Below are 22307 nucleotides of genomic sequence, written 5' to 3' on the forward strand. Positions count from 1 at the left end.
ATGTACATGCAGGTGCTCTGTGCAGTAAACCACTTATGACAAGTGTGCAGAGTAGACAATTAAATTGATGACACAATGTCTCTTTGAAATTGAAAATGTGGATTAAAATAAAGCTGAATTATGTGCTTGGGCTCAGCTCCAAATCATGTGTATAAACTGAAGTACTGGAGTGCTGCTCTGACCAGATCGGTCTTGACTGGAATATACTTTACAAAGAAGGTTTGTATTATGATATAATGTAATTTTACAACCGACTCTGTATCTCCTTTGTTGTTTGGTTGAATGTTTAAGAAAATTTCCAAATCTCCAAAAGAGCAACATGCTTCCCATTAACTCAGTGGACAAAGGGCTCCCTCACTCTTTGTTCCCATTAAATGGGTACACAGTGTTTCAGGTATCTGTGGAAACAAATATTTGTAATTTTTGTGGAAACAAAAAAACAAAAAAACAAAAAACAAATATCCTGTCATTGCAAATGCAAATAAATAAAGAAAAAGCAAAGATAGAATAAAGATATAGAATATTTTTTCTCCATCTGATCATCATTGTTCCAGCACACCTAAGACTGGTAACAACAACAATTATTCTGTAATTTCATTTTAATGAAAAGCCTGAGGAATACAATAATAATTTCAAATCTTGACCTCTGTGCACTTGACAGTATATGAATAAAATAGTGCTCAGTTAGACTTACTGTGGATACATTTTTCTTCTCTCCCCTTCTTTATGTGTGCTTCATCTTCAGCTTGAATCCAGTGGTTTACCAAGCTACCACAGTATGTGTCCAATTTCATGAACATTTCAGCTACCAAAATCTTTAATGACAACCTGTTCTTTCCACCATCTTTAAACCCTACATTGTGTTTAGTCCAACAGAAGCTTTACCACAATGAATAAGCGATGGAGCGATGGAGTTTTTTCACTCTTTTCTCTGTCTTTGACTCACAAACACTCCACTGTCTCCGCTTCTAGTAGAGCTGGCGCTTTTCAGACCCAGCTCGCTTATTTCTCCAGTCAACCTTGTCATTCTGATTTTGAGTGTTTGTATCCTCAACCTCTGTGCACTCAGGAATATCTGTATGGCACAAACCTATTGATTTTAATGATTCCTAGAAACAGGGTGGCACCAGTGAATAGTAGATTTGCCTTCAAGATTTCATCCATTCTTTTTCTATTTGTGTACAATTTAACATTTCACAAGTTTGTAATTGTGCAAGAATATTCTACATCCATCTATCTGGGCCTTTTTTTCTTTTCTTATGCCTGTGGAGTGACTTTCACAATACTCCTGGTTGCTGGGATGATGTGGAAGCTGGCAAACTGTGGGCAGCTATCACAATACGCACCTATCCTGGTATGTATTGGAAAGAAGCAAAATGCTCCGGTCTTGCTCTTGCTCCGGTCACCCACATGTTGTCTACAACCACTTAAAGATGCTCAGCAGTGCCTCAAGATGATCCTCTGGGATCCTCTTCTCCAGACTGGAATGGAGTGAGCAAAAGGTCAGAAGAGATTGATTGTCTGGGTGAGGGGAGGTGAAAAAGGCAACAGACTCTGTTCTCAGCCAGCTCTTGTGCCACTTTGCAGTTTGTCTGTTGCTGCTTTGGGCTTGGATGGCACTCTTGCAGATGTATGAGATGTTGGAGGATTTGCTAAAGCAGAGGTTTCATTGACCAGAGTAAGTATCCCTTCATGGAGGTCCTCTGCATCACTATGAAGATATTCTACTTCAGGACCATGAGTGGCATTGGAAAAGCATTCTGTATCTAATTATATGAAACAGAGGAGCGAGTTGCAACAGTAGAACTGGAGACAAAGGTCTAAAGTCCTAATAGGAGTGTAGCAGCTAGTGTGTCAGTAGGACAGAAATGGACCTCAAGACAAGCAGAGCAGCAGCCACAGGGACACTGGGCAGGTGCAGTAAAGAGTTAGTGGTGGTCACAGGGCAAAATTCATGAAGTATGACAGCTCCGGCGGGACGAGAAAGATGGCCGTGGAGCAGATGCATCAGCTCCAGGACACAGAAAAGTGTGTTAAAGCTGTCTGTCACAGGCAAAACAGAGCTTGACTGAAAAGTGAAGAAATAAAGACATTTTGCTGGAGGGAGCCATGGGACAGGGACTAAACCAAATTAGTCACTGCACTGTGTTCAAACTCAAACATAAGATATGTGACAGCTGACTTGACATAGTCAGTGGTACCATTTGGAAGTTTGTGCATTGCACATTTTAACTTTTTGCGTGACTGTACCTATTAATACTTTCCAGGGGAAAGTTAGAAATTGCCTTATGTGCTCTTGTGTCAAGGACACAAAGGCACATAACAATAACTGGGTACACAGTATGCATGTAGTGTTGAAGCAAAGGAAAATGTTTCATTTAGGGAAGATGTTAAGATGTTAGGGTTTATTAGACTTGCATGACTCTTAATTGAAACCTTTACAATGTAGATAAAAACTGGCCGTGATGAGATGAGAGTGTGACTTCAATCATCATATGACAAAAGAAGGATATTGGTCTGTGGCCTTGTTTGTTTAATCTACTCAAATTGAATTCACATGTGGGACCAAGAGTGCTAGCAAATTGTTCTTTGTAGTATTTTGAGTCTTACTGCTGTCAGATTGGGGCCTGTTGTTAATGACAGTGCAGTTAATTTCATAAACCACGGAGATGTACTTAAACACTCTGTGATTTAAATGTTACCTGACACTGCGCATTAATCTGATGCACTAAACCATTCAAATCTGGTACTAGAAAGTAGGTCAAAATAAAAGAATAAAAATTATTTGCAAATATTTGTCCTAGATTTTAAAACAACGGTTGCTAATAATAACCTTCATTTGGCATCCAAATTATCCAAAATTGTGGGGGAAAAAAAAGCTGTAGGGTTATTGTACTAGTTCCAGGGCTATATAAAATGCTGTGTTCATAACAAAGTCTTTCATCTTTTGTCCACACCTTTCACAACGTCCTTATCCACCCTGAGAAAGGACTGATGAATTGCTAAGAATATCACCCAGATGTAATGTCACCAGAGGGGGAAATCAGATTTGTCCTGCTGAAAGATACTTTACATTATGTTGACATACTTAACCAAGGTGACTTTTAATGACATCCAACCTACATAGCAATTCACAAGCATACCCTGTACGCTATATATTTCACATCCAATATCACCATCCTGTCTATGATGGATCTTACAGATAAGGCTATCAATCAATGTCACAGCAGTAAGAGGGGTTTTATTGCATAAATGAAAAGAGACTTCAGACTTGAATTAAGGGGAATCTTGTAAGACGATAAAAACAAACACAGTGCATCATTACAACAAAAAATTTAAGGCAGTAAGAAAGTTTGTTTAACCAGATCTACACGTCCCCAAATCTGCGAGCCAGCAGCGATTCTGTCTCTCAACATGAAGGCCGTATTCACTGATCCGTATCCGTTTGAAGGAGATTCCTCCAGCCGGACACGGTGAGAACACATGCAGCCCTGAGCCTTCAGCAGTGTTCGTAAATCACACTCTCACAGCTCCTCCTTTCCCTCTTCTTCTCATTTCTCTCTCTGTCTACATATATATATTTTTTTCTTTTCTTTTCATTTTTACAGTGCAGTCAGGAATGCTCGCACTACAGGGTGGCTGGTGTTCACTGGAGCAACTCAACTCCCATATCTCACACTCATCCCATGTGTCTCCTATTAGCTACACTCACCAAGAGAGGGAGGGAGAGTCTGACAGAGAGAAAGAAAGGGAGTCAGAGGGAGAGAGAGAGAGAGTGAGAGGGGGGAGGGGGAGGAGAGTGAGGAATTTGATATGCTTTGTGCATGAGTGACTTGTATAAAACAAAGACAGGGCAAATAGTCTGAATGTATGTGAGAGTAGGGGGGAAACAGTGCACACATGAATACGCAAGAGACTAGCAAAAAAAAAAGATTATAATTTATTTCCAGATTTTTTTGCCTTCATTTGCATCTTGTTTCACAAGGTAAATTGAAAATAAAAAATAAAAATAAAAACTGCCTGCCATACCATGAAAATGTAAAAAAATAATACAAATAATATGTACTGTATATATAATTATATCATTATCAACAAACAGACAACATTAATCATAATAACAATACTATTGATCATAAACATAACATAACACTAAATGCTGGTCTCATGCATATAGAACACCCCTCAGATACAAAAGAGGGGGTGATTACTAAAAATAGAACCAAAAGTTCCACCAGTTCAGAATAAGCGCCTAGCTACATGCAATGACATAAAAGAGACTCATGTACACATTCCTTCTGGCAAAAGTATTTTACACATACTGTATTTCACTATAGCTGACCCCCCACCCCACCCCCTCCCATCTAATATACTGTACAGAGCACAATACAAAACAGGACTGGAGTTCAAGAACATTATGCAGGGAAGCGCTGGAGTCTGGATCTTCATCATGGTGCAGTTAGCAGGGAAGGTGTACAACTTTTTTTTTTTTTTTTACACCTTCCTCCCTCTTCTGTTAATCCTTCCTTTCTTCAGTAAGTTTTGCAGCCTTTGTTTCGAGTCTTTGTTCCTTCATTGCATCCAGTGCTTTCCATTTGCTTTATTCGTTTAAATTTTCCATACGCATTCTCCCTCGGTTTTCTCCATGCTGCTCTCTGTTGTGCCCCTCCCTCACAGGGTCTTGTCACTTTCTTTCTTCAGGTGACTAAAAGGTCAAAGGGGAAACCACGTTTAGAGTGCAACGTACAGTTTAGACAGCGGTCACAGATAAGGTTGGGGTTCGTTTTCATCTTACACGATTGGAGTTTCATGCTTTTACATTACGTCTGTTTTTGGGCTTTACTTGTATCCATAGATTCCATTTTACAGAGGTAATGTACATTTTTCAGCACTTACCGGTAGAGAAAATACTTCCTGAGCCACAAAGCCAAGCTATGTGTTAAGCTGAGATGCAACAGAATTTTGCAAGCTTTCTAGTCCACAAAATCCATCAAACGTTAAATGTTAAATGTCAGTATTACTAACCTACATTCACATCCTACCTCAGAGATATTTGCTAGCAGGGATTAAGAACAGAACTTCTCTTTGGCCTTCATCTACAGAAATACAATCACTGAGTGTGTTCACTGGTGTTGTTTGTGGAAATTGCCTATGATCAAGGTTTTTTAAAGGTCGATCAAAATGCAGCAACTGCTACCCAACAAAATTTTAGGTAATGTGTCAAATTCAGGCCATTTAGATTAAATTAGATAAATCAGTAAGTCACAGAAAAATAACCTGCAGCTATTTTGATAATTAATTAATTGTTTGAGTCATTTTTATGGTTCCCTCTTCTCAACTGTGAGGATTTTCTGCTTGTCTGTGTCTTTAATCTTTTTTTTTACATTTGTTGCAACCTTACACAACATATTCAAGCTCTACTGCATTAACAGTGGCAGTTACAATGGACACACACACACAAAGCCTCCTTACCTGTAATACTCGTCCTGGGTGAGGGAGTGGTGGTGGTGGTGGTGGATCCACTGTTGTTCCAGGGCCAGTCTCTGGATCTGCAGCTCTGCACTCTGGGCCTGCTGCATGGCCTGGAGCTGGTGGGCTGCTGACATGGGACCAGTGAGGGAGGATGGCTGGGGCAGGTCACGGAAAGGAGCACCTGTCAAGAGAAGAGGGTGGAAAAAGGGGGAAGCCATGTAGGGGTACAAAAGGAAAAGGGAGAAAGAAAGCACACCAAGGTCAATCATCAATATCGTGTTTAAAAAGTCTCTTCATAAACTTTCTGCACTGTGGAGTTTTTAGAGAAAAAAAATTGAACGAGTACATGGACGAGGAGCCTTCTCCTCACCGAACAGCTGTTGGCGGAGCACCTCGCTGTCAGTGAGGGGGTGAGCCAGGATGGGAGTGCCTAGTGTGGCTCCTGGGTATGGGAGGCGTGCCAAAGGAGACCCCGATGCCAACGGGTCCATCAGGGGGTGAACCCCGCCCGCCGCTGGATGCCAATGATGTAATAGGAAATACAGGAGATATTTAATATAAGTCAAAGCATCAGCACGGAATCGAAACAAAGATGGCATAGAAGGACATTATTGTTTCATTCTAGTCACATCAGATTTTTTGGTAACAACTGAACACCCAAATACGTTGGATTAAGTCAGAGAAATCGAGTTTCTGATTGCAACACATTTTGTGAATATATACTGTACATAATATCTTTTGCCAAAGTAAATGAACTGTGTGAACACTGATAAATCTCATACAGTTTTACACTATGGAGCAAAAAAGTGAGCCAAATATACAAACACTGATAAGTGGAAAAAGGTTTTCAGTGACACACTGTGCTTTGAAAAAATGTTAATCCTCCATGTGGATAAAACAAGTTCACTTGAACAAATTGGTCAGCTGTCTCAGAGAAAACAATGATCCATTATCACTGTGTTCACTACTGACCTACACTCAAAAAAAAGATTTATACTGGAGTTAAAGGAGAAGGCTGACTTTTTTTCTTGGTTTCCTCTCATCAAGACCAAAACCCCTTCCCTGCCCCTGACTGTGGAAAGCAGCCTAAAGGGCATTAATTCCCACTGCAGATGTCAACCTTTAAAAATGGATCATAAATATATAGTTACATGTTTTTTTAGAAAAGGTCCGGTAATCTCCTAAAACATCTAGGCAGTGTAGATTTTAGAAACGTAACTCGTGACTAAATAGTGCATTTGCCTGGGACGACTTTGAGTTACGGATTAAGACACATGTTGAAAGTGTGGATCTAAGAAATGTTTTAACGGACAACAGTGGAGGTCTATAGTCTACATAAGATAGGTAACCTTGTCCTTTAAGTTTCTTCTTGCATATGTCAACTCTGAAAACTAAATTCTTGACTTTCAGAGTAACACATTTGCGTGATCTCAAGGTAGCTGATAGTGACAACGACAGCATTGTTAGTAGCAGTGGGTACCTGTGTCTTGCTGGTGTAGGTGAAGATGTGAGTGGATGTGTGAATGCTGGTGATGATGAGGCGTCACATTCAGCATCTGAAGACGCCCCAGATTCTCTCCTCCACTTCCTCCACCTGTTCCTCCTCCACTCCCTCCCCCTCCTCCTCCTCCTCCTCCACCACTTCCTCCCCTTTCTCTCTCCCTCTCTCTTTCACGCTCTCTGTCCCCAAAGGCCGGCAAAGCTGTTCTGTCTCTCTCCCTCTCCCGCTCTCTTTCCCCACTCCTCTCTCGCTCATAAGAGGCTGGTGAGCGAGTAGGAGTGGGGTAGGACTCAGGGGGAGCGGCTGGGGCAGGGGCTGGTGGCAGATGAGAGGACAGGGAGCTGGGAAAAGAAGAATGGGGGACTGGGTGATGAAGTGAAGTGGCGTTGGAGGTTGGCGGAGCTGGTGGAGGGGGAGCTGGCGGAGCAGCAGGGGCTGCCGGGGCTGGGGGGGCAGCGGGTGGTGCAGATGAAGGGTGAGAGGGGAGTGAGGGCGGGAGGAGAGATGAAGGGGGTGGATTGGACAGGGACTGAGGGGCAGGAGGGTTGGGAGGTCGAGTTACTGGGGCCAGGGTCGGGTTCTGGAGGTGTGGAGGGCCAGGGGGAGCTGGGGGAGGAGGAGTGCCATAGAGTGACACCTCATTAGCTCCCCCTGCGCCTCCTCCGAGGAGCAGGGAGTGTGCATGCGCATGGGCATTGGCATGGGCATGGGCATGGGCATGGGCATGGGCATGAGCATGAGCATGGGCATGTGAATGTGAGTGAGCGAGAGCAAGGGCTGCGGGATCAGCTATGGACCCTGGTGGGTAAACCCGCTCATCACTCTTAAATTCAAATCCTGGCTTTATTCGATCTCGATGTGCAGCCACTGCATGAGGAAAGCCGACTCCTCCTAACCCTGCACCCCCAATCCCTCCAGGCACTGGGCCTCCTGCCACCCCGGGGTGGCCACCAACACCTGGACCACCTTCAAGGCTGCCACCGTACAAAAAGCCCAAGATGGCTGCTGCTGTAGCTGCATCAGTAGGCAGGTGGTGTGGGTGGCCTAAAGCATGATTCTGGAACTGAGGAAGGAAGAATGAAGGGTGGACATGGGGATGGCCATGGTGAACTTGTGGGTGGTGTGCCTGGGCACGACTTGCTGCCCCGAGAGGAGACATAGCATGAGGGCGAGCATACTCGCTAAGGGTTCTCAGAGCTGGGGTGTCAGGGCCCAGGTATGGACCTCCTAAACCTATTCCCAGGGCCGCCTGTGGGCCTCCAACCACTGCTGATGCTCCACCCATGGATGGCAGGAGGAGGGAGTGGGGGATAGAATGAGAGAGGGTGGGGTGGAGATGGTGTGTGGGCGGAAGGTGAGCATGCGGATGTGAGGGATGATGCTGAGGGTGCGGGGGAGGATGCGAGACGGGGTTGCCGGAGGAAGAAGAGGAGGAAGACGAAGGGTCAAGGATGATAGAAGACGAAGAGGGAAAGAAGAGCGAGGAACCCTGGCGACCCCCTCCGGCGGCACTGACATCCTTCTGCTGCTGTGAAGAAAACAGGAGACAGTAAATCACGTGCCCCCCTCCCATTAAAGTGATCGATTTAATCTACATCAAATCCATTACATCTGACAAGCTACATGATTATCATGCTCAAAAGTGCACACCTGTAGATGTCGATCCAGTTCCCTCTCGCGCTCGCGCTCTCTCTCTCTTTCCCTCTCTTTCTCTCTTAGGTCTCGGGCCCGCTGCTCGACCTCACGTCGTGCCCTTTCGATCATCTCGTTCCTCTTCTTCCACAGCTTGGAGCCATCCAGCGGGACAAAGAGGACGTCACTGCGGGCACAGGAGTTCCCGCTGCCTCGGTCAAGGACCTTGTGAAACCTAGGAGCAAGAGACACAGCAGTGTAGTACATCATTATTACAACCATCAGGAGTCAGGATCACGGCCATAACAATTATTGTTACTGCTAATTACATCTGGTCACATAAAGAGGGACTGAACAGGGTGATACACGGGTAATTTCAGTTAGGATGATGATGTCTTTTTAACTTTACCGTGCTGATTGGCTGGCGTGGATGGGAATGTCTACAGGTTTGGGTTCAGGAGAGGGGCTTCTCAACATTGGTGGCGGGCTCTCACTCTCCTCCCTGTCTTCTATTGGTTCTTCCTTGATGACAGGTGCGGGTGGCGGGCCTGGATCCGAATGTCCGTCTCCACCGGGGACTGAAGAACTGGAGGCAGGGGTCGAGATACTGTTGTTGACAGAGTTACTAAGAGGTGGAGGTCCTTTTGACACATTTTGAGGCGAGAGTGACTGCGAGTTGGTATTGCTGCTATTTGGCGCGCTATTGTTGCTATTGCTGTTGGTCATGTTGCTGCTGCTATTCCCATTGGAGTGGTACGTGCCACTGAACGGAGGGTGGCTGTTCAAAGTGCCGTGGAAAGGGGACGGGCGGCATCCAGGTGAACAGCTGGAGGACACACCTGGCCCAGGAAGTGGCATGTTAGGAGCAGAGGAGGAGCCAGGCGGAAAAGATGAGAAGCCTCCCATCTGATTGGTGGATGGGCTGGGTAAGGGAGACAGTGGTGTCGGAGGAGTCTGGGCAGAGGACTGGTAGTGTTGGGGACGTATACTGGGTGCCATACCTGATGGGGGTGGCTGGGCATGGGAGGTCTGAGGTGGGGCAAGAGAGGGCTGAGGTGGTGGGGGGGCATAGGGAGCATTTGGGGGGTGTACATGATGGCTGGAAGAGGAGGAAGGAGAGAGTGCAGGAGGTTGGTTTGGACCTCCGCGGTTTTGGTACAAAGCAGACTCTCGCAGGTTTGAGTCCCTTTCTCTGTCTCTGGGTGCAGACTGGTAGTGGGGGTGAGGTGGGTGGGGATGTTGGGTTCCTCCAGGCCCTGAATATTCTCGTCCCAGGTTCGGAGTCACCCCAGGCGAGCTGAGGTACTCTCGATTTGTGCCGGCAGAAGGAGGTGCCCCTGCAGGAAAGTCTTTTCCTCCAGTGGGAGGATACTCTCTGTGAAAGTGATCGGCTCCAGAGGAGGGGGTTTGTGCCTGGTCCATGGGAGGAGGGAAGTCTCGGTTGGATGAGTTTGGGGGATGCTGGTGGGGGTGTGGAGGCAGGGAGGAATGAGAGGGGTGGCTGGGGTTGTTTTGGGGCGATGCAGGTGGGTCTCGGTTCAGCATGGGGGTGACAGGTAGCCCGCTGTTTGAATTTGGAGGGTTTCCCTGGGGAATGGAGCTGTTGTTTTGGTTACTGTTCCCTACAACCTCTCTTGTCTGGCCCCCAAACTCACCCCATCGACCTCCATCTTTGTCTCTGGGATGCCCCCCTCCAGCTCCATTGGGGCCAAAGTCTCTACTCTGGTTTTGGTTTGGCAGAGGAAACTCCCTTCCTCCTTCACGTTCCCTTTCTCTTTCTCGCTCCCTGTCTCTGAACGTTGGACCAAAGTCTCTTCTTTCAGGACCCATGTTAGGTCCATCTCTCCCAGAACTTTGGAATTCCCGGTTCTGACCCACTGACAGACCCCCAAACTCTCTGGTTTGGATGCTGTTGGGTCCACCCATCCCACCACAAGCACTATTATTATTACCCCCACTGTTATTGTTGTTGCTGTTGCTAATGGGAGCCGAGAACTCCCTGTTGATCTCCCTCCCCCCACACTCCCCCCTCACTCCCCTCTCCCTCTCTCCTGCAGCCCCCCTCTCTCTGTCCCCTCCCCCTCCAGCGTACCTGGGAAGGTACTCCCTGTGGGGGTGAGGGTGAGGATGGGGGAGGTAAGAGGGGTGGGAGGAAGAGTGGCGAGAGGACGGAGGGTTGTAAACAGAGGGAAGTTGCTGCTGCTGCACTGGGGGCTGGTGCTGTGGCTGGTGTGGGTGGTGGTTGCCAGGGTAACGGGTGTAGCCCCAGCTCCCCTGGCAACCAGTTGCTGTGCCACCCTGCCAGCTGGTGGAGCTGTAGTGGTGAGGGTGGGTGGAGGTCTGGGTCTGAGGCTGGGACTGGGGCTGGGGGCCGGTCTGTGGCAACAGAGAAGGAGGAGTAGACTGAGCCTTGTCCAGGAGTTTGTCTGCTTTTTCTATTTTGTCCCTTTCTGTCTTAACCTCAGCAGGCATGTTTTGTCCCCCAAGCTCCAAGGGCTTCAGGGCAGGTGGAGGAGGAAGAGGTGGGGGCAAGGAGTGGGGAATGTTGGGGCTATTATGTGAAAACTCTCCTCCAGAGATAGTTGTCTTGGTCACACACTGTGTGCTGGCTTTGGAATTGATTCTGTTGCCACTGAGTGCACCATCAACGCCCGTGGGTCCACCATACTCAACCTTACACATCATTTTGGAGTCCAGGGAGAAATAGGACTTCCTCCCACTATTGCTGTCATTTGATGAATCCCCTGCTCCACGGAGAGAGGGAGTCAGACCGGAGGAAGAGCATGGAGTGGAGGGGGGCTTAAGAGAAGGACAGTCATCAATTCTTGCATCCACATCTCGCTTTTCTCCATCTCCACAGGACTCCTCCCCTCTCCCCTCTCGTAGTGCTCTCCTATTCTCTCCTGCCACCTTCCCTGCTCCTCCTTCCTTGCCTTTCTCTCGTTCCCTCTCTCCTTGCTTTGGTGAGTCGGGGCCATCGGAATCAGAGTCCAGGCTACCCAGAGGGGAAGCGGAGAGACTTGGGGACGAGGAACGATTGTCCTGGTCTATGTCCCGCCCGCTGCTCAGACTGCTGCTGCTATTGGCCAGGCTCCCTACAACTGAACTCCTGCTGCCCTGGGATTGGCCATCTTCGTTGTCACTCTCACGGGATTGGCTGGCAACTGAAGTTGGAGGTGGGACGGTGGAAGGAGCCGAGCTGTCAGTCGAGTGTGTTGATGTTGGAGGGTTTGGGGTAGAGGCTGAATCCTGTCAAGAAAAGATCATTTGTGGATGAGGTAAAATTTTTAAGTATATAGTAATAACGGCTGTATATAAATATATATATCCAGAGAATCAAAAAAAAAAACTCTGAACAGCTTAAACAGTGGCTTTTGGATGATTTAGCTGAATCAAAGCTATATAATTGGTCTTTATATAACAGGTTGATGAAATGTAACACAAACCTGAACTTTCTGCCTCTTTGGAGGAGACACAAGTTCCTCCCCCTCACTCTCTGATGAATCATGCCCTTGTGATCTGCGACTGAAGCGATTTCCAGCCAATTCCTCACCAGCACCTCTTTGCTAAAACAACACAAGACTTTAGATTCTGTAGTGATGCTTTTGAATCCCTAATAGGCCTACGTCTGTTTTTAGAACAAAGCCACACTTGCATGCACACACACGTACACACAACATCAATGTCAAACATGAAACATCAAAGATTTCAAAGTGGTAAGCTGTAAAACACACCATCGAACAATACTGACACCGCAAGGGTCTGTGGCAATCATACTGATGACTCATACACAGCACACACACAAAATTCAATACACAGAGACAGTTCTTTATTGGAAGCGACTCTCATACTTCTCATGCGCACACACACAAACTTTGGGAGAAAACAAACGTCAGGACAGAATGAGATACAAAAGAAGTAGGCTCTAACCGTCTGTCTGTCATTGCGTTCCGGGCGAGTAGGGCTGGGGTGCGGGCGTCTACCCCTTCTCTCCTCACTTGCCCCTCGCCGTCGCCCACTGCGCATGGGCATCTGCAAAGCCCGAAGTCCACGGAAAGAGGGGAGTATGGAAGGGAGAGGAGAGCATTAAATGTTAAAACATGGTAAGGCATGAAGAATAAGGAGACGTACAGAGAGATGTGTTGATTGTAGAGAAGATAGAGTTAATACCAGTCAAAAGAAAGTCAAGTTCATGCAATTCAAGGTGGAACATAGCAAGGGCAACAACAAGTGGAGAATAAAAAGGAGAGGGAGGTGAAAAGAAGAAAAGGGCATAACAGAGCGAAGGCAGGACACAGAGAGGAGGGGGAATTGTAAGCAGAGGAGAGAATAAAGTATAAACATGGAATCTGCTTTTTTAGACAACGTCACTGCAGCTCACAACCAAGCAATTTACATCTTAGTCACCCTGGCTGTTTTGAAATATTATCACATATTGAACTAATTATGATGTAGTTACACTCCAAAATGTACTACACACAAGAATTAGGCAGGTACACAATCCCTGAAACCACTGTCAAAAAAAAAAAAGGCATAGGCCTTGTGCATACCGATTCTTTGTGTGTCCGTGTTTTCATTATTTCTTCTTTATAACGTCCATTTTACAACACAAGCCATTGCAGGGACTGAACTTGTTCCTCTTGCTTACTGACTGGGCTGTGTGTTACACCATGAGAGCTACCAAAACCTGTAAAGAAGCATAAACAAAGAAGGTATTATTCAGTCTTTATCTGCATGGAAATCCTACAGACAAACTAAAACAATTTGCAGAAAACATTGGTTGATATAAGGATGCAGTAGTGAACAATATCGCTTGCTATCTGCACTGAATGTGATGTTCAGGAATTTGTGACATAATGTGAAAACATCTGAGTCTACAACAAGCAAAAGCACGGTTACAACATTTAAATTCCCAGCATGCTTCACACTGTATCGGCACAACTGCTTTTCACTGCACTCAAAGCAGTCTCCTCTCTGCCTTCTGTTTTCACCACAGCAGCCAAAACCCACAGGCACAATAGTTTAACCCACTCACACTAACAGAATGCACTGGTTTGGGTATGTGTGTATTGTATAACTGGGAGCTATTGCACTCAAACACAGATAATAGATGCAGAGCAGAAAAGGTGCTGATTGGTAGACTGCATTTTGAGATGGCAGTCTGCAGAAGACAGAGAACTCCAGCAAACATGGTGGGAATATGGGGCCACACCCCCCCGCCTTCCACCTTCACCACAACAGCCCAAACCCACAGCCACTTGTGGTTAACCCACATGACCTGGTTATGGCCAGCAGAATCACATGCTTATTTATCCAGCAGGCCAGCCATTAGGGACATGTACAATGTCAAGATCCTTTATTCGCTTAGGTGTGCCCAGCAACGTAGGTGGACTACTTTGTGAGGGCTTGTCTAATCCATTCATTCATGTACCACTATGATGAAAAAATGTCTCATGTATATTGAATGAGGATATAAATAGAGCACACCGATGTATGGAAAAAAAGAGATATATTTGGCCGAACAGTTAGCACAGCTAATGTCCATGCACACTCTGCTATGTAGTCGGTAAATATGTGTATATGTCTGCGTTAATTGAGCAAGTAAGCTCTTGTAAACCCTGTAGCTGCTCCACTACACATGGCTATGCATTAATTATTAGTGCATGCTGCAGTGACTGATTCAGTCTTAAGAGTAAAATGTTAACAGTCACAATCACTGCACACACTTCATGTGCATAATAAAAAAATTATAATAAAAAAAAGATGGCACCTATATTTATAGGCAACGCAGAGTGTGTACAGTCACCCTAATTAGCATAGAGATGACTAAGTTTATTACACAGGAGTAGAAAACAGTCAGTGCCCAGTGGGTTTCTGTGTACATAATGCATCTCAGTTACAGGTGGCAGCCACTGGCCTATCTGTGGTCCACTGGCAGGTTCTTGGCCATGGTCAGTAAACAACTAGGGCACAAACACAGCACTAATACACACCACCATTAACATCACTAGTCCCCCTCGCATGCCCTCTCTCTCTCTCTCTCACACACACACACACACACACACACACACACACGCTCGCACGCACACAGCACATGCATTATCAACAAATTGACCACTGCATGTGATGCAAAGCAGCAGCATGCAGTTGCTCTGCTTACATCACCGGCGAGCGGGCACTGCAACGACTCTTTCTTCTTCTTCTTTCTTCCTGCGAATGTTATTGATACACATGCAGAGGAGACCGGCCAAAGCTGCTCTACAGCCTCGCACAGTCCACCACCACGGCGGAACACAGTCCACCTACGACGGGGAGAGTCGTGTTCAGCAGCACATACATGTTCACAATCAGAATGGATGCCTGTGCAGCGCTGTTACTAGACGCTGCACATCTTAAACGAAAGGTGATATGGAATGGCGAATCATGGCATTTCGCACCGGCTCTCCCTTCCCTTCCCTTCCCTCGCTGGAATGTGGGTGCACGTCGTGCACGCGATTAACATGAATACACCGGGACATAATTTTGCCATAACACAGGAGTATGATAGTAATTAGCGCACAAAGGAAAAAAAAAAAAACATGGGAGGGAGAGCACAAACGTGGCCAGCAGGAATAGCTCCAACTGCAGAGTATAAGCATCCATTTTTCCTTCTCCTTACCTATAATATCCAGCGATGCGTGCTCCCACTCTCACTCTCCCTTTCCTTTCTCTCCCTCTGTTTTGTCGTTTTATGTTGCACGCTGACACGCACACCTCAGAGCCCAGGCGTCTGTCAACAGAGGCTTGAGCTGGCTCATATTGCAACGGGCTCCGATAATAACAATAATGCAGAAGAAATCTCTTTCTATTCGTTGCAGGAAAAAACAGGGGTGCCAACTGAGGACTGTACAAATTGATGCGTACCCTCGCCTCTTCCCCACCCCCTTTCGCCCCCTTTTTCTTTTTTTTTTTTTGCCCCCCCTCTCCCACTCTACCTACTCCCCCTCTTCCTCTAAGACGACTTGCACTTTTTTTATACCCCTCTCCGGTCTTACAGTCACAATTTTTAGCGGAGGGGTGAGCCGGAGAGAGGGATGCACGTCGGGTGAGAGAAAGGGAGAGAGGAGAGGGCGTGATTTGCATAAGGAGAGAGGGGGAGGTTAGAGGAGGAGGAGGAGGAGGAGGAGGAGGAGGGAGTAGTGAGGCAGGGAGAAGGAGGAAGAGAGGCGCAGAGAGAGGGCCAAAACTCTGAAGAGGGAGGGGATCAAGAGGGAGGGTCTCTCTCTGTCTCTGTTGCCTAGTCCCTCCAGAGTCACCTTTACTGTATGGAGAGGCTCTGCTTCAGACTGAACAACTGACTGGCTTTATCTCGCGATGAACCCCGAAGAGGAAGAAATGCCCAATGGGTCTTTGTTCTCAAAGGCCTTAATATAAGCTGGGAGAGGTGGACTAAAGAGGAGACACACGCATTTCTAATCATTGGAGCATTTTTAATGACAACGTCAGCGACTTAACAAAGAAAGCTCAACTCGTGTGGAATAATTAAACAATTAACTAATGAACAATCAAACCGTGCCCTCTGCTGTTTTAAGTGCCTGTCCAGCAGCTCCCTGTCTGTGTGTCTGTCTCTGTCTGACTAGGAAAAGCTTGCAGCGGTGTGTCCAGTCAAGCGGCTCTGCAGACCTCCTCCTCCTCCCCTCTCCTCCCCTCCGCTCCTGTCGTTCTCTCTCTCTCTCTCCCCTTCACGCAGCCCCCTGTCCCGTCTCCTATTGTGTGGTAACCATGGCAACCCTGCTCGAGACTGTGCCCGTGCGCATGCGCGGCTCCAGCCTTCCTTCTTCATCATCATCATCATCATCATCCTCATCATCATCACCAGCAGCCCCGGCACCGACAGGAACTCACCGAGCCCTCGCCGTCGCGCTCGCGCTCCCCCTGCTGCACGGTTTGTGTAACACGATAAGCACGTGCAGCTGCTAATTGGTCTGCAGCCCCGCGCCGCACTGTGTAACAGGGCCAGGTGTTAGCTCGAGCCTTACGGGTGATTGTGATGTACGAAAAAACGAATATTAAAGTACATTCCCAATAATTTAACATTTTTATTGTCTATGGTTTATTATTTAATTTAGTGTTTAATTAGAGGCAGATTTCAATGTATTTCAATGTATTTAGCATTTTATGTCCACATCAGGCTATGCTTGTTATTTATGGCTGCTGTCTATATTGTATTTTTACTCCTCCTAAAACCTCTTGCTAAGTCAGTAAATTTGAATTAACCATCGTTATATTTAAACTTTAACATGTTCCAGTAAAGAGGTTTGTAAACATTGTACTTACCGTTTCTAAGTATTATACGGATTAAGTGGCAATAATAACAACAATAATAACAGTAGCGACTGCATTCTTCTCTGTGGATAGAAATTACACATTGCACTCCTCAATCAATTCAATTCAGGTGCTCGGTGTCTGACAGCTGATTGTAGCCTGTATTTTAGATTGTGATTTTACTGGGTAACCACCGACACAACAGATAGCTCCTTGTTGATAATATAGGTGCACTATAGTGCTCCAGTGGTATATCAGTTAATAAACTTATACAAAATCATTATATTTGGTGATGCATGATTTTGGTGGCCGTGCATGACTGCTGTTAGTTCCTTTTGTAGGCAGCATGCTTAAACTGTAAAAGCAAATTCCTGCAGGATGAATTCACTTGGAAAGGATTCCTCTTTAGTTCCTGCTGTGCTGAATTCTTTTTGGATTCTTTCTTCCTCCATAGTCATACAGGGTGAATGTCATGCAGGAATTGATCTTTATAAATCCTGTAGGATGATATTTTTGCAGAATTGTACTTGCAGGAAGGACCCTCAGAGGTTTTTTTTTCAGCTGCTGTGACATCAATATTTAGTTTGTGGCCAGACGTGAAAAATGCCTGAATGTTTCTGCTTTTTTAGAAAGTGCTGCAGACTTTGTTTTCTGCTTTTTAATCCATGTTGAATTCACTCGTAATTTAACGTTTACACAAGAGAAGAGATAAGTGCCTCTCCTTAAAACAACTGAATAGAGTGCTTTGGTTTGAGTTACCACGTATTCATGTTTTTATTGAGCTTAACCTCAGACAGACAAAGTAACAGACACAATTCTGCAGCAAGCCGCTTAGTGTTAACATCAGAAGCAACACGAGGAACAGGAGGAAGAGGAAACAGCGGGGCACAAAAGATCAAACCGTTTCTGCGGTGAGTCATGACGAGACAGTCAGAGGAATCAGGAAAGACAAAGAAACTAACAAGTGCAATAAGAGAAGTGCGAATCTGTGCTGTGAGGCGAAACGCTGAATTTTTCCCACCAGGCTATGTTCAGGATTTGCTGCAACTGGCTGTCATCAATAAAGCCAATCACTTGCTGAAGCATCAGATCAATATACTGTAACTACAGTGCATTATCTATGTGTTTTAGTTATTTGAAAACTAATTCGTCTTAAATGAGTGTTACTGTGTTTAGAACTTTGGTGAAACAGGTGAGTCATTATCTCATTACTATGTACCTGTCAGGGAAAATATAACATGATTTGTATGCATTTTGCTTTCCTTCTCAAAGTGCACTGGGGTTGCGAAAGTTGTGCCCAGCAAAGCGGGCCTGGTCACCCAACTCTTCCTCGATCCTGAGAGGAAGAAGAGGCGAGGAAGAAAATGGAGAGAAATGCAGAGCAGGCAGATGAACGTGAAATGTGGCAGCAGCAGATCACGAAAAAGAAGAGAAAATCAGAGAGCTAGTAAGTTGCATAAGCGCTGTGAGTGATATTAAGGTCTTTCTACAGTGTGTATGTTAATAAACATATAGAATAAAAGGTATAAATTCCCACCTCATGAGCTGGTTGTATTTGGCCAGACGTTCTGATCGACAGGGAGCTCCAGTCTTGATCTGAAGGGAGAGAAAAATACCAAGGCTCACACACAGATACAGACATGGCTGCATGATCACTAAGACTTGGTATATGGACAGCAACTGAAGCTATTTTCACTCTTAGCTGATGCATTGACAGTTTTTTGGTGAATTGCTAAGTCTGTAAAATGTCAAAAATAATGGTGACTACCCTTTGAGTTGTATGTTGTTTGCAGCAATTTTTTTGTATGTTTTTCTTGATATTCAATTAAGAATATAACCGACTTTTGGTGATTTGCAGACTGATTAATTGACTTATTATTTCAGGACTTCAAACATCTCAGTAATACAGCACATGGTGATTTAGTAATATTGCTTATATTGCTTACATTGCTTACTTTCCACCTTGGATTATTATTTTAGCTACTATTGCACTGTTGCTCGATGTATCACTGTTGTTTTGTAATGGCTTGTTCCCATACTACTATAGCGCTATCAAGCTGCTGTATTGTTTAATTTTCTGTTGTCTATGCACTGTGTGCTCAAGATAATTTATGTCATGTGCAATGACAAAGAAGTAGAATTAGAGTTGTGTGTGTCTGTGTGTATGTGAGTGGGTGTGTGTTACCTGTCCAGTGCAGAGACCAACTACTAGGTCGGCTATAAAAGTGTCCTCGGTTTCTCCTGAGCGATGGCTCACCATCACACCCCAGCCATTCTCCTGGGCCAGCTTACACCTGACAGATAGGGAGGCAGGGAGTAAAGAGTATAAATACGATGCAAGCTCACAAATGCAGGCATGTGCATACACATGTGCTCACGTTTCTGCATCAATCGCACAAAGTCAACTCACGCCTTGATGGCCTCTGTGACAGAGCCAATCTGGTTGACTTTAAGCAGCAGGCAGTTGCAAGCCTTGTCCTCCACGGCTCGTTGTATTCTGCGCGGGTTAGTGACCGTCAAATCATCTCCAACCACCTGCAAACATATGCAACACAGTTACAAACGGATCTAAGGGAATTTTGTCACTCACAGGAATAGTATCAGTTCTATATTCAGTGCAGGAGGTAATAACATTTGCTGTCACCCTACTGATGTAAATCCAGTTCTGCTCCTTTGACATAACATAAGCCAATAATTTTAAAGGGGAACTCCACCAATTTTACACTCAGCATGCCTTACAAACTCGGGGCATGGAGTTTGGTGCCATGGGCGTTTACCAGGCAAAGAGAGTCAATGAAATAAGCTACTGAGTTTCATCATGGACACTGCAGAATCCAGCCTTTTGATGCCAAATTAGCTACAACAAATAATTATATCTCAATCTCTGCAGCATCGATTTTGACAATTTTCAAGGATGAAAATGCAATACTCAAGTTCTGGACTAGCTCTTTAAGGGACTGGACTGATCCACTTCCAGATAGCAAGGATATATTGTTATAGTTTACCTGGATGCCCACTGAAGCTGTGAACTGTGACCAAGCAGGCCAGTCGTCCTGGTCAAAAGGATCTTCAATGGACACAACTGAAGGAAAGGGAGAATTGTGAGTTACTTTTAGAACCCTGCATTTTTTTCCATTGCTCATAAGATTAGAGCACCAGTGACATCTTTAATAAAGGTACTAATGGGACTAATGTCTTTAAACGAGCTCACATTACACACAGATGCACACACGCACTTTCCTGCGCAAGCAGAAAGCACACCATTGACAGGGTAAAGAGCCACATCAGAGTAGGTCCCTGTTTGCCAAATGTGCACTGTAGCACATAATTAAAACCTCTTTAACAAGCCCAAGTGTCAGGAAGAGAGACCAGGCCGTGGAGACCTCAAGCTTTTTTGTTCAGTTTACCCCCTCTCTCTCTTTCTAGGAGGTGATGAAAGAAATGTGGCAGTTGTAGAAATATGAAAACCAGGCAGGTGTGACCATTTACTGATGGTAGCTATTAAAACTGATGCTGTGTTTGCCATGAGGCTGCCCTGAGGCTCAGTGATCTGTGGAAATCAATCTCCTATTATTGTAATGGTCCATACTGAGTAGGAAACCCGGTGTCATATCAAAATGTGAAATAGCTACGTTTGTCCACAGTACAAAATGTATCAGTCTCACAATTAGTTCACGTTTTTTTTGTCGCATTCTTTTCTATTGGCCTGCTGACGGGTCATGTGACATATGTTTGACCCATGTCTGTAGTGAAATCACACACATACACACATCAAGATACACACCTGGATAGTTGTTAATGAATCCCTGGTAGATGTTGGCCAGCTCCTCAGCACTGATGTTGCGGGCAGCATTGGGTGGAGACTTGAAGTCCAGGTCATACTTGCCCTCGATGAAGAATTCTGAGGCAGCAACATCCATCCCAATCACCACTTTATCTGTGAAGCCTGCTTTCTCTATGGCCGTCTTTATCAGCTCCAGGGCTGACGGAGAGACACAGGAATGAGTATGATAATATCTCAGACTATCAAAAGATGAAAAATGGGGATTTTTTTAATGTAGTGGTTGCGCTTACCTTCACTGTTCTCCTGTATATTTGGGGCAAACCCTCCTTCATCTCCCACATTTGTAGCGTCCTGACCATACTTCTCCTTGATGACACCTCTCAGTGTCTGATATAGCTCAGCCCCCACACGCAAAGCATCACGGAAAGACTCTGCCCCAACAGGAAGCACCATGAACTCCTGCATAGCCAGTCTGTTACCAGCATGGGAGCCCCCGTTGATCACATTAAATGCCTGAGTGTGGAGCAGATAAGGAGGAGGAAAATATATTTGGGGTTTTATGTTTGGAAGGAGTACATTTGTGCATACTAAAAAAATACACAACTCACAGGAACTGGTAGGACCAGGTCTCCGTTTCCTGCAAGATCAGCAATGTGACGGTACAAGGGGACACCTTTCTCTGCTGCGCCAGCTTTGCATATGGCCAGTGATACTCCCAGAATAGCATTGGCCCCAAACTTAGCTGAAGGGAACATAGATGGAGTCACACAGCACATGGATGCACTCGCTAATCATTGGAGCAGAAAAATGTCATGACACATATACTACTGTACCACTGTACGTGAGATGTGAACGAGGCTTACATTTGTTGTCGGTGCCGTCCATTTCAATCATCATGTTGTCCAGCTTCTCTTGCTCCAACACACTGATTCCCTGAAACAAATCAGCCAGGTTTCATCATTTTAATCACACTCTTTCTCCCAGTGTCCTCTGGACTGTAACTGGTTATGTGCTCCCACTCACCGACTGGACGAGGGCAGGTCCAAGGGTGTCGTTAATGTGACCGACAGCCTTGGTTACACCTATGATGGGAGGACAGAGGGAGCTGTCACAAAACTACAACAGAGAGAATGAGCACAGAGGATGCATCTTGCTTTAAATGTTCACCTTTGCCCTTGTAGCGAGTCTTATCTCCATCTCGGAGCTCCAGAGCCTCATAGATGCCTGTGGACGCACCACTTGGCACAGCAGCCCTGAACAGACCTAGAATGGAGACAGAGGATTGGTGGGTGGAGAGAGAGGTACGCGTAGAGGGGTGAAAGGTTGAGGAGGAGGCCAGGGAGGTAGAACAGGAAATGGCTCACTTGTGTGAAAACCCTGTGATCATTTAAGATCACACAATGTTCACTGTCAAGCACATAAACACAAAAACAACTGACAGTTGAATAAATATATGCTTTTAAATGTTTTTGTTTTTTAACCTTTGTCTGTGTGCAGATCTACTTCCACAGTGGGGTTTCCTCTGGAGTCCAGGATCTCCCTGGCAACAATATTCACTATGGACATCCTGTAAAAAACAAACAAAAAAAAACCCAAAACTGGAACATTTGCCTTCTT

General features: G+C 45.5%; 2 protein-coding genes across 2 annotated transcripts; both read right to left on the reverse strand.

The window, feature by feature from the left end:
- Positions 1 to 4400: 4400 nt before the first annotated feature.
- On the reverse strand, positions 4401 to 15395 carry atn1 (atrophin 1). Its single transcript, XM_041044150.1, has 10 exons — positions 15261 to 15395; positions 13153 to 13289; positions 12533 to 12634; positions 12049 to 12168; positions 9012 to 11851; positions 8621 to 8837; positions 6950 to 8498; positions 5840 to 5983; positions 5470 to 5650; positions 4401 to 4702 (listed from the first exon to the last, which is right to left on the reverse strand). Exons 2-10 carry the CDS (start codon positions 13177 to 13179, stop codon positions 4669 to 4671), a joined length of 5214 nt encoding a protein of 1737 aa, XP_040900084.1. The 5' UTR covers positions 13180 to 13289; positions 15261 to 15395; the 3' UTR covers positions 4401 to 4668.
- A 2777-nt stretch (positions 15396 to 18172) lies between these two features.
- Positions 18173 to 22256, reverse strand: LOC121185814 (gamma-enolase-like). The gene is made up of 12 exons (XM_041044262.1): positions 22172 to 22256; positions 21858 to 21953; positions 21714 to 21772; positions 21554 to 21623; positions 21299 to 21432; positions 20981 to 21203; positions 20691 to 20888; positions 19912 to 19988; positions 19317 to 19441; positions 19092 to 19200; positions 18444 to 18502; positions 18173 to 18242 (listed from the first exon to the last, which is right to left on the reverse strand). Exons 1-12 carry the CDS (start codon positions 22254 to 22256, stop codon positions 18173 to 18175), a joined length of 1305 nt encoding a protein of 434 aa, XP_040900196.1.
- Between the last annotated feature and the right edge of the window lie 51 nt (positions 22257 to 22307).

Source organism: Toxotes jaculatrix, chromosome 8 (assembly GCF_017976425.1).
Source record: "Toxotes jaculatrix isolate fToxJac2 chromosome 8, fToxJac2.pri, whole genome shotgun sequence".
NCBI classification, from domain to species: domain Eukaryota; kingdom Metazoa; phylum Chordata; class Actinopteri; family Toxotidae; genus Toxotes; species Toxotes jaculatrix.